The sequence below is a fragment of the Ambystoma mexicanum genome, chromosome 3q, assembly GCF_040938575.1.
Source record: "Ambystoma mexicanum isolate Mex_15411 chromosome 3q, UKY_AmexF1_1, whole genome shotgun sequence".
Classification (NCBI taxonomy): Eukaryota; Metazoa; Chordata; class Amphibia; order Caudata; family Ambystomatidae; genus Ambystoma; species Ambystoma mexicanum.
In genome coordinates, this window is record NC_090926.1 from 1,111,769,906 (window position 1) to 1,111,781,451 (window position 11,546).

The 11,546-nt window shown below is 45.4% G+C and overlaps 1 protein-coding gene across 1 annotated transcript; it reads right to left on the reverse strand.

Annotated features, from left to right (window-relative positions):
• Positions 1-8,761: 8,761 nt before the first annotated feature.
• Positions 8,762-10,024, reverse strand: LOC138448049 (thioredoxin domain-containing protein 2-like). Its single transcript, XM_069604591.1, has one exon. It carries the CDS (start codon positions 10,022-10,024, stop codon positions 8,762-8,764), a length of 1,263 nt encoding a protein of 420 aa, XP_069460692.1.
• Between the last annotated feature and the right edge of the window lie 1,522 nt (positions 10,025-11,546).

The following is an 11,546-nucleotide window of genomic DNA, read 5'->3' on the forward strand; positions in this document are numbered from 1 at the left end:
TTGTCTCACAAAGCTACTTTTTATCAAAAATAAGTTCTGGAGCAAAACTTCAAATTTATACTAGCCACCGCCACAAGAATCAGATATGCGGATTCCATAGGTCACAGGGAATTGGACAGTCCGATTGACGACTCTGTGCGATGTCGATTCGTCCGTTGTCCCAATTTCGCCTTTTTTATGAACAGCATAATATTTAAAATTCTGACAATAACTACTTATATTCCTCATAACATTTTGCATCTTTTCACCTTGTTTCAGATCTGTTCCATTCATAATTCACCCCGAAAAGTGTCTTTCATGGCCATTTCAGTTCACCTGGTTCTAGAAACATGTACTTGGTCCCTTTTCCTTCTCCTAAAAATGATATGGTGACCTGGCATACTACAAATTTACTACATATTCAGGTTGCTGGGAAAAATGTCTTGAAATATAGCAGTCTTTTAATGTCAATCTGGAGGATTGATCACATGGCACGGTAGTGCTGCAAACCCCCACAGCCAAATTGTCCCCTCCTGGCTCAGCTTGTAACAAAGGACACCCTGGGAAGGGGTACTGGAGAAAATCGGACCTCTCAGTCAAACACAGGCCACACTTGCATCCTTTGTCTTTTCTTCCAGAAATGCCTGCTAGTTTGGTAGAACTGGTAATTATCACGCCCTCAGCCCCTCATATGCCCTTGCAGAATTAGTTCACTTCTAGGGGCGAAAGTGGGAGGCAAGACTTCAAGCCAAACTGGTTTGACTAGTAGTCCCGAACCTCTGCCGAGTTGATTGAAGGCTTGTGGGGAGGTAAAGCATAATATACATGGCTTTATACCCACAACATATTCACTAACAATCTGATAAAAGCAAAAGCTGTCATTTGACGTTGGGTTTTAAATGTCATTTTTCCTCATTTTACCAAGAACAAATTCACATATGTGCAAGCTTTTCATTTACTGCTTCCAATGTGGTTTTGTAAATGATATTCTCTTTCAATTGATCATTTTGCGTAGGTTTGCACATAATGTTGATCCATAGACACGGAGGGGATACTGTGCAGAGTTTCTTTGATCTTGACAAAGACTGAAAAATAGAAGCCGTTTTCTTTTATTTTCAGTGTTTCATGCGCAGTGATTCACATCAAAGGAAAACCAAGCCATCTCAGTTGCAATGTGCGATCCCTGCCCCTCATATGAAGGGATAGTCAGACAAGGCTGTTATTGAGATATATTGTCTAACATTTTGGCAATTCAGATGGAATAAAGTAAATGCAGGGCTGTCTTGACTTGCAGCATGTATTTTGTGGTATTTCATTGTGGATGAAAGAAAAAATAAATGCAAGGTGCAACTTTGGTTTTTAGATGACAGAACAGCAAAGGTAGACCCGTTCTGACTGCGGGTCATTTTCACATGATTCAAATGACAGGAAAGCAATTTCAGAGCTATTCTTTGGGTGGCAGTGTTCAATGCTTGCCACACATGTGCCAGGGAGATCACAACACAGTAGTTTCTGATGAAATGTTGAAATGCATGCCACATATGTGCCAGGGAAGCAGAGCACAGGCATTTTTCATGGCAATGTCGAAATGTGGTTTTTGATTTGGAGGGGATTTCTGTTAGGGCCTTAAATGCACCCCACGGATGCAGTGCAGAAAGGTGGTCCAGCACTCCAACCGTCGGATGGTAGCCACAGGTTTAGGGTGTGGGTATCTTGACCGATCTCCATACGCCACAGTATAGAGCCCCCGATCAACAAAGTGCAAGAATTAACTCTCCCCGTCTACAAAGCTATTAATGGTCTTGCGACCCAGCACCGGTATGATTGTATCTCAATTTACTCACCATCTCATTCACTCTGATCCTCCTCTATTAATTAATTAGTTAATTAATTGTTCATATATAGCACATTTAAAACCAGATGTGGTTTGTTAGCGCGGGATCGGAGTGTGTTGTCTTGCTCCCAAGACAAACGCGTTGCCCCTGAGCTGCGTTGCCTCCTTCCTCTGTACTCACCCTCACCGTCCCATACACTCCCTGTACCTCTGCTCGCTTCTGCTCTTATGGCCTACTCGCCCGCTCCACTGGAACCTGCTGCCCATAATAATCGAAGCGAGCCCAACGGTGGATCTCTTCAAAGCTCGGTTTAAACTTCCCTTACTTGCTAACGAGGGAGCTTCTGCTGCCATGTCCCCCATCCTCCCTACCTGACCCCACCACTGCCTCCAGTGATGCTTAATAATGTAATTTTGAATATTTAATCAGTACTCCTCTTTAGTTTGAAGCACTGACCTACTTAGATTAATGTTACCTCTGTAAGTCACCTGTTTTCTAATAAACATTTTGTTTCTGTTTGTTTTGTTTTGTGGACCCCTTGCTCACTATTCTTAGAGAGGCACAGATCCACCCTACTGATGAGGTTCAACCAGACCGAAACACGTGTCTGGGGTTTCTGTTTGTACTCTTGTTCAGAGGAGAATTGCCTAGCATTTCGGTGCTGGACTGCCCCAGGGCAGGACAAAGACTGATATGTTTGGCATATTTCTTCTCTGTGAAAGATAGTGAGCTAAAGACTCTAGGTAAGTCTCTCGTAACCAGGACTAATGTCTGGCAGAGGGACTCCCAGGACCCCCTTGTTAATTTGCATATTCAAGTAACTTTGGGTCTCCCCCTACGTTACTAGGGGAATCCAGACGTGGACCCCTTGCACACTATTCTTAGAGAGGCACAGCTCCACCCTACTGATGAGGTCCAACCAGACCGAAACACGTGTCTGGGGTTTCTGTTGGTACTCTTGTTCAGAGGAGAATTGCCTAGCATTTCGGTGCTGGACTGCCCCAGGGCAGGACAAAGACTGATATGTTTGGGATATTTCTTCTCTGTGAAAGATAGTGAGCTAAAGACTCTCGTAACCAGGACTAATGTCTGGCAGAGGGACTCCCAGGACCCCCCTTGTTAATTTTCTGTGTTAGAGGTGCATGCAGTGATGGATACCTGGGAGAAGAAACCGCAGGCAGTGCAAAAGGAGGCCGGAGGGAACTGCAAGGGTGCCACGCTAAAGAGAGGTGATGTGAATAACCATGTGTCCATCTCTTCCTGACCCAGGTATCTACAGAGCATCAAGGCCCCACAGCACCAAAACTCACAGCAGTGACAGAAGAACAATGGGAGGTGCTACTTTACTGCAAGAATGGAACTGGCCCACCTGGCTCATATGATACGCCAACAGAAGGAATGGGAGTGTCTTTGGTGTATCCTTGTAAGACCCTCCCCATAACATGAACTCTGCAGTGGGATTACTTGGGCAAGTTCATTGCAAAGGTGAAACAGAGCCAAGACTTAAAACATGGGACCCTCAAGTTATGAAACCCGCACCAACGCCCCAAACCAGGGGTCACCGGCTCTCACACCAAGCAAGTTTCCCCTACTCTGGCCACTGGTGGCTGGAGAATGAAGTCCAGATGCTCCGTACGTTATTTATGCATGTTCTTTTTGTTATCATTATTATTTGAGAATTTATAGAGTGCAGACTAAGCCCAAATAATAATAATAATGCTCTTTTTGACAAGTTTCAAATAAATGTAAAAATACATTTTTGACATTTTATACCTTTTATCAATAGAGATGACGTTTTGGAACATAAACCAATTTTTAAAAAATTAGGTTGAATTTCATTTCCATTAAACATAGTACTTTAATCAGGAAGGTCATAAGTAGGAATTAGAAACTGCCACATATCAATTCACAATAGAAGTATTTTGTTCTAAATGAGTTTGTAGTCTCATACAAAAGGATTAACAGCACGCAACACATGTTGGCCGAAACTGAATGTGACGCACAGGATCTACAAAGCTTTATTCAACAAGTACAGAAGAGACTTTTCTAGGTCTCCACTGCATGAACTGAAATATCATTTAACACTTACATATCAGTGACAATGTTTTTCTAAGAGACGTTGGTACATGTGGTTCTAATAACTTCATGTATGTAATAAGATGTCTTAGTGGACTGTGTAACGCCGTAGTGATGCCCTGAAAAGAGAAGACGTGGTGAACTGAACATCGATCAAAATCTCCAATTGCATATAACTTTCTGAAGACAAACCTGAGATTTCGAAAATTAAATTCTGTATTCTAAAAGTTTTTAAACACCCTATACAAGGAGAAAATCAGCCAAAAATACTAAAACAAAAATCCTTTTGAATAGAAACACTGGACCTGGTACAATGCAACCAATAGATATGAAAACATATTTTAAATCATGGGGATGAGAGTAAATTTGGAATTCAGTATAGAAGAAAATCAGTAGAATCAACATGTCTTGTATATTACGAAGATGACAACATTATGTAGCCAAAGCTTTTAGATAAAAGATGGTTACAATCCATCTTCTAAGTTGATTTTAATGGTCTTAACAGACTCTTACAAATGATCTCTGGTAGTAGTTTATGTTTGTTAAATATATTGAATAGACATGCCACATATTCTTGCAAGATGGCCGCCTTATTTAGCCATGTATTCTGGTTATATATATCATTGTCTGTTTTCTACTTTAATTTTAACAGAGTTGCAGAAATTTCTTTGATGCAAATTCCCACAATTAGACCTTACAAAGGGAGCCTTTTGGTATGTAGGTGTACTGGACCGCAAACACTGTTTTTCCTTACAAAAGTGTTGGCTAAAGATGTTTCTATTTCCCTTAATAGAGATGTTGTCAATATAATAAAACAGATCGATAGCCAGTGTTGAAAGGATATATCTCACTAAAAATACACTATGTGAATATTGATTGATTGATAAGTTATTTATAATGCGTTTCAATATAAACGTGATTATTAACACAATCAAAAGTGTTTGGAGAGATCTTTGTTTTTGAATCAAAACATGGTCCCAAGTTTAAAAAAAATCATTTGGATGGTTGATACTGATAAAAAAATCACACGCATAAATTACATATGGACATATGAAACAGCGGCACAAATTATGCAAGACGTTTCAGAGTATACATTTGTCCAATTGCTGCAGATTTCTATACTTCTACAGATTGTGCTGGCTGGCTCTGCAAGGATTCGTAATTAGTGGGATATGTGTTCAAAGGTGCTGTTACCCCGAGAGCACCACTTCAAATGAAATAACTCTCAGGATTCAAAGCTGACTTTTTGAGTGTGGTTATTTTGAGTGTGGTTATTACAGTTTATTTTTAATTCCATGACAGAGGCCACTTGTAGCAAAGCTGCTAAATATTCACAATATGAAGGGAAAAAACTAAGGTTCTATTCATGTTTTGGTCACCAAACTACATTTTAAAAGTTGTGCTCTGAATGCTGGGAGGCAAGTACTACCAGACAGGCGAATGGGGGGACATGGCAATGGTGTTGAACCTGGGGCAGCGAGAGACTTTCTAGGGCTGCTCACTGATATGCTTGAGCCAAAGAAGACTAAGATTTTCAACTAAGATGTTCCTTATTCGTGCCGTGATCTGGAAAAAAATACCTTTCTGGGCAGCTACTCCTGCTCACGACAGTAAGAACGATGCACAGTTTCCTAGACGATGAGAAAGGGGTGCTGTTATGTGTTATTGAAAGAGTCAATACTACCATAGGGGATGACTACAACCCAAGCCATACATAACCTTTAATTCCATCCCCTCAAATGTCCTGATTCTGGTCTGGAGGGCTTGGAAATGGACCAGCGTTGATGCTGATCCACCGACCATGATGTATCTTGCCTAACACATGGGGCTCGTGGGTGTGTTACTCCTCAGAGGAATCGTATGAGTTCCCTGAAGCACTGGGAAAAGACCAGCAGGGAGAGAGTATACCCCAAATGTCCCCACTGATCACTTCCCAACACTTCAGTGAACTCAATAAATGAATGAAAGGATACTCTAGGAGGGTCTTCCCAGAGAGAACTTAAGGTGACATGAACTACTCGCAATTCACACCCAAACACTCCCCTCGGTAACTACACTGTTGAGTTTGCTGCTTTGGTACTGATAATGTTTGGGTCTTGCCAAAACTCCATTGGATTCAGAGGAGCGGATATGATCTAACAAAAGATTTCGAGCAAGAGCTTGTCTTTCACACCGGTGAAGGTGGTCACTCAAGAAAATCAAGAAACGAATGGAAGGATACTCTAGAAGGGAATTCCCAAGGCAACCTAATGGAGGGCAGCCGGATGTGCTCTGACCCTACTGGTTAGTTCCCAATGCTTCAGGGAACTCAAGAATAGAATGGAAGGATTCTCTAGAGGGGAATTCCCAAGGGAACATAAGCTGACATGGACTACATTTAAACATTCCCTCGTCACTCCCTCTGATTTAGTTTTCCACTGAATCTAAATGTGAGGCAGCTCTATTTAACAAAAGTACCATGGTGGCACAGATAGACCCGCGTGCGAGGAAGAAAGTAGCAGAGTGAATTACCCATCCCCTGACATTGCGTGTCACACTTAAACACGACAAAAATCAACCATCTACACACTGCCTCATGCAAACAAATGGGACAATCCGATTTACACTGGGCTCGCCTTGCTGGTGGATGGAGGGATGTTTCCTCCTCAGCCTTGTGATGTGTCTCTCTCTTCCTTCCAGAATCTCCACCTTGTAAGGGCAGGTCCCTGCAGTACTGGCCCTCTTTGTACACCCTGAATCAATCCTCACTGGGGCAATTATGAGCGATAATTCATGTTACCCGGGATCTTTGAACCAATCAGATCAGATGTCAGAAGTTGCGAGCTAGAGATGGCCTGAACAAGGAATGGCTTGGGCAATGTAGAGTATGTACCACTCTGAAGACGCCATGGTGAAGCGTGGTGTATGGTTCTCTGTAGAGCAGTAAGGGACCCTTCTCCAATTCTGATGCTTTAATGTGGAGTAGAGTTTGAGAACTTGTGCCAAGGCGCTGGGTTTCCTTTCTGCTGAAGGTTGTACACGAGAGTATGTGGAGATCTGGGTGTCTCTCCCACAAGTGTCTCGTGTGTCACACATGTGAATCATTTTAGGCCCTGGTGCGCTTGCTCCGGAGGAAAGATTGTGAAGTCTTCAGCGATACGGGCGCTGTTTTCCCATTAGATAACATGTTTTTGGGCTAATTGGATCTAGGTTGGTGCACACCCACCTAACACGCTGGTGAGCATGGTGTCGGCTGCCCTGTTCAGATTACTCCTTGTAGTGCTCCTGTGTTGCATGCACACGGCTCCACTCTGCACGGGCTTCATGCAGTTGGGGATAAGTATTTGCACTTGCGCACTGCTCCACTAAGTCATAGTTCATGGCTGTGACAAGTGCGCGTGTATTTCTATTGACTCCTGAAGCTCAAGTCACATCTGAAGCCTGGTCTTTGCCCGCTCAGGATACATTGTTGTATCGGTGGAGGTGCGATTGTGTTATTGTTTGGAGGTACTGGCTGAATGTGTTTTTCTTATCTGTCATACCTTGGGTCTGTGTGAACGCTGTGTGTGTAAATCCTGAGGAGGGTGGTGTGTTTGTAAGGGTTCTGGCATAACAGCATGATGACAGCGGTGTCTCACCTCACTGTGATATTTAGAAAGCTTCCCCATAAGGAGATGCAGTGTTGAGTGTTGCACATTAAGACAATGCACTCAGGCATGACAAACCCTTTTCAACGTGTCTAGACACCTCGGATTTCTTCCGTGTATATATATAGCGCCCCACCCTACTAGCCGGTGTAGTCGGATTGCTCTGCACGTGGCTTTACTCGTTCTGTGCATCCTTCCGCGCCTCCTTTACCTGAGGCTGGCGACCCCTTCACCCCCCCCCCCACCACCCCCGATGGCCAGAGGCGTTATTCTATCAAGATCCTGCTTCCACCTGCACCCAGGAGTCTGCTGTGTGTTTTGGTGTCTCATAGCATTGGAGTGAGTGGCACACAGCTAAGTGTTGTTTCGGGTTGGGCATGTTATGAAGGCACCGTCGTTGCATAATGAGGGCGAGACACTGTAGCGTCAGGTGCAGTCTCTTGTAAATCATGAGGGTGGGGTGTTGTAGGCTTCTGTGACGTCTCGTGCAAATCATGAGGGTGTGGGTGTTGTAGGCCTCTGTGACGTCTCGTCCAATCATGAGGATGGGGGGCTGCAGCCGGAGCCCTGGGCACAGCAAGCATGGGGGCTGGGGTGTCCTAGCGTCACTTCAGGACTCTGCTCAGCAGTGGCGTGTTGTGGCAGCACAAGTGTGTTCTATCATTAGGCGGATTCATCTTATGGACCTTATGAAGGTGGGCTCTCTTGGCCCTAGATGGGGTCGCGTGTACATTATGTGGGGGTGGAGGGGTGCAGCTTCAGATGAAGCCTCATGGTGGCAGACCGATGTAGCCTCAGCTGCAGATTTGATCATATAATGAGGATGACTTATTTTGTACCACATGAGCAAGTCTGTTTATCACAATGTGGCGTGATGTGGCAACAAGTGGACCGGTGTGTACACCATGACGGTTGCGCGGTCTAACATAGGCGAATAATCCTATGGCCCCAGATGGAGTCACACTTGCATCGTGATGGTGGGATAGTTTCAGATGTATCTACAACTTGAGGAGTGTGGCCTCTTGTAGCACCAAGTGCAGTGTGGAGAATTATGTATATCATTATGGTTGTGTGTTCGAGCACTCTTATTATTAAGCGATTTATTGAGCATCGATCATGCTTTGGGAAGCAACAGATCGCTTTGCAAGTTATAGTGATTGGGGGAAGTACACGGTTATTATTGTCATTGTATTTATTGAGTGGGGACCTAGCAAATGGAATCTTACACACATTCTAAAGGTGGGGTCATTTGGCCTCAGGTGATGATTTGTGCACCTCACACGGCTGGAGCGTTGTAGCCTCAGGTGGAGTCTCCTGTGCACTCTCAGCATAGGACATTGTAACCTCAGGTGGAGTCTGGGGCACATCATCATAACGGCGCATTGTAGCCTCAGGTGGAGTTTCCCATAGATCCTCAGGGTGGGAGGATGTAGCCTCAGGTGAAGTCTCGTGTAGATCCTCAGGATGGGAGGATGTAGCCTCAGGTGTAGTCTCCTGCGCATCCTCAGGGTGGGAGGATGTAGCTGCAGGTGGAGTCTCCTGTAGATCCTCAGGGTGGGAGGATGTAGCCTCAGGTGTAGTCTCCTGCGCATCCTCAGGGTGGAAGGATTTAGCTGCAGGTGGAGTCTCCTGTAGATCCTCAGGATGGGAGGATGTAGCCTCAGGTGGAGTCTCCTGTAGATCCTCAGGATGGGAGGATGTAGCCTCAGGTGTAGTCTCCTGCGCATCCTCAGGGTGGGAGGATGTAGCTGCAGGTGGAGTCTCCTGTAGATCCTCAGGATGGGAGGATGTAGCCTCAGGTGGAGTCTCCTGTGCACTCTCAGCATAGGACATTGTAACCTCAGGTGGAGTCTGGGGCACATCATCATAACGGCGCATTGTAGCCTCAGGTGGAGTCTCCCATAGATCCTCAGGGTGGGAGGATGTAGCCTCAGGTGAAGTCTCGTGTAGATCCTCAGGATGGGAGGATGTAGCCTCAGGTGTAGTCTCCTGCGCATCCTCAGGGTGGGAGGATGTAGCTGCAGGTGGAGTCTCCTGTAGATCCTCAGGATGGGAGGATGTAGCCTCAGGTGGAGTCTCCTGTAGATCCTCAGGATGGGAGGATGTAGCCTCAGGTGGAGTCTCCTGTGCATTCTCAGCATGGGACATTGTAACCTCAGGTGGAGTCTGGGGCACATCATCATAACGGCGCATTGTAGCCTTAGGTGGAGTCTCCTGTAGATCCTCAGGGTGGGATTTTGTAGCCTCAGGTGGAGTCTCGGGCACATCATCATAACGGCGCATTGTAGCCTCAGGTGGAGTTTCCCGTAGATCCTCAGGGTGGGAGGATGTAGCCTCAGGTGAAGTCTTGTGTAGATCCTCAGGATGGGAGGATGTAGCCTCAGGTGGAGTCTCCTGTAGATCCTCAGGGTGGGAGGATGTAGCCTCAGGTGAAGTCTCGTGTAGATCCTCAGGATGGGAGGATGTAGCCTCAGGTGGAGTCTCCTGTGCATTTTCAGCATGGGACATTGTAACCTCAGGTGGAGTCTCGGGCACATCATCACATCATCAGGGTCGGGCGTTGTATCCTCAGGTGGAGTCTCCTGTAGATCCTCCGGATGGGAGGATGTAGCCTCAGGTGGAGTCTCCTGTGCATTTTCAGCATGGGACATTGTAACCTCAGGTGGAGTCTCGGGCACATCATCACATCATCAGGGTCGGGCGTTGTATCCTCAGGTGGAGTCTCCTGTAGATCCTCCGGATGGGAGGATGTAGCCTCAGGTGGAGTATCCTGTGCATTTTCAGCATGGGACATTGTAACCTCAGGTGGAGTCTCGGGCACATCATCACATCATCAGGGTCGGGCATTGTAGCCTCAGGTGGAGTCTCCTGCACATTATCCGGGTGGGATGTTGTAGCCTCAGGTGGAGTCTCCTACACATCATCAGGGTGGGGTGCTGCAGACACAGGTGGTGTCTCCTGTAGATACTCAGGGTGGGAGGATGTAGCCTCAGGTGAAGTCTCCTGTGCATTCTCAGCATGGGACATTGTAACCTCAGGTGGAGTCTCTGGCACATCATCATAATGGCGCATTGTAGCCTCAGGTGGAGTCTCCTGTAGATCCTCAGGGTGAGGCGTTGGAGACACTGGTGGAGTCTCCTGTAGATCCTCAGGCTAGGAGGATGTAGCCTCAGGTGTAGTTTGTTTGTTTGTTTGTTTGTTTATTTATTTATATTGCGCACCAGACCCTTAGGTTACCGGGCGCAGCAACAAGTATATGCGAAGCTTACAATGTTACAATGTTATATAAATGAATTTACAATATTACACCATATTGCACAAATTACAAGAATGTACAGATAAAGATTTGCCGTATTTACATGAATGTACAGTTAGCAATATACAGGATTTGCGGTAATAAGCATAAAGGTTGATGTCACGTCAGGGTGCATTGGGTCGAACTACACTTGTGAGTGTTCGGGTGTTAAGTCGTTGTTGGCGATAATGTGTTTGATAAGGTTCCTTCTGAAATGGGGGAAGGGTTGGTCAGCTCTTAGGTTAGGTGGCAGGGCGTTCCACAGGTTAGCAGCTTTCACAGGGAAGCAGGCGCCACCAATTTTGGCGAGTCTGAATCTAGGTACTGCCAAACAATTGGAATTGGCGACTCTCATGGGTCTATTAGAAGTTTTTCTTTTTATTTTGTCCATTAAGTAGCTGGGAGCTGCATTATTTAAGGCCTTATGGGTTAATGAGATCATTTTTAGCTGGATTTTATTCTCCGTAGAGAGCCATTTATGTTGCCGTCTAGTCGAGGAGATATGCTCCCTCTTTTTTATTCCTAATGCAGCTCTGAGAGCATTATTTTGTAGAATTTGAAGTCTTAGGGTGGTGGCTTTATTGGCGCTACTGTATAGGGCATTACAGTAGTCTAGTCGGGAAAGAATTAAGGCTCTAGCCAGGATTAGGCAGCTGGTATTGGACAGGAAGGGCTTGCCTGCTCTGATCAATTTACAAGTGTAGGCAGTAGTGGAGGCTAGGGAGTTTACCTGTT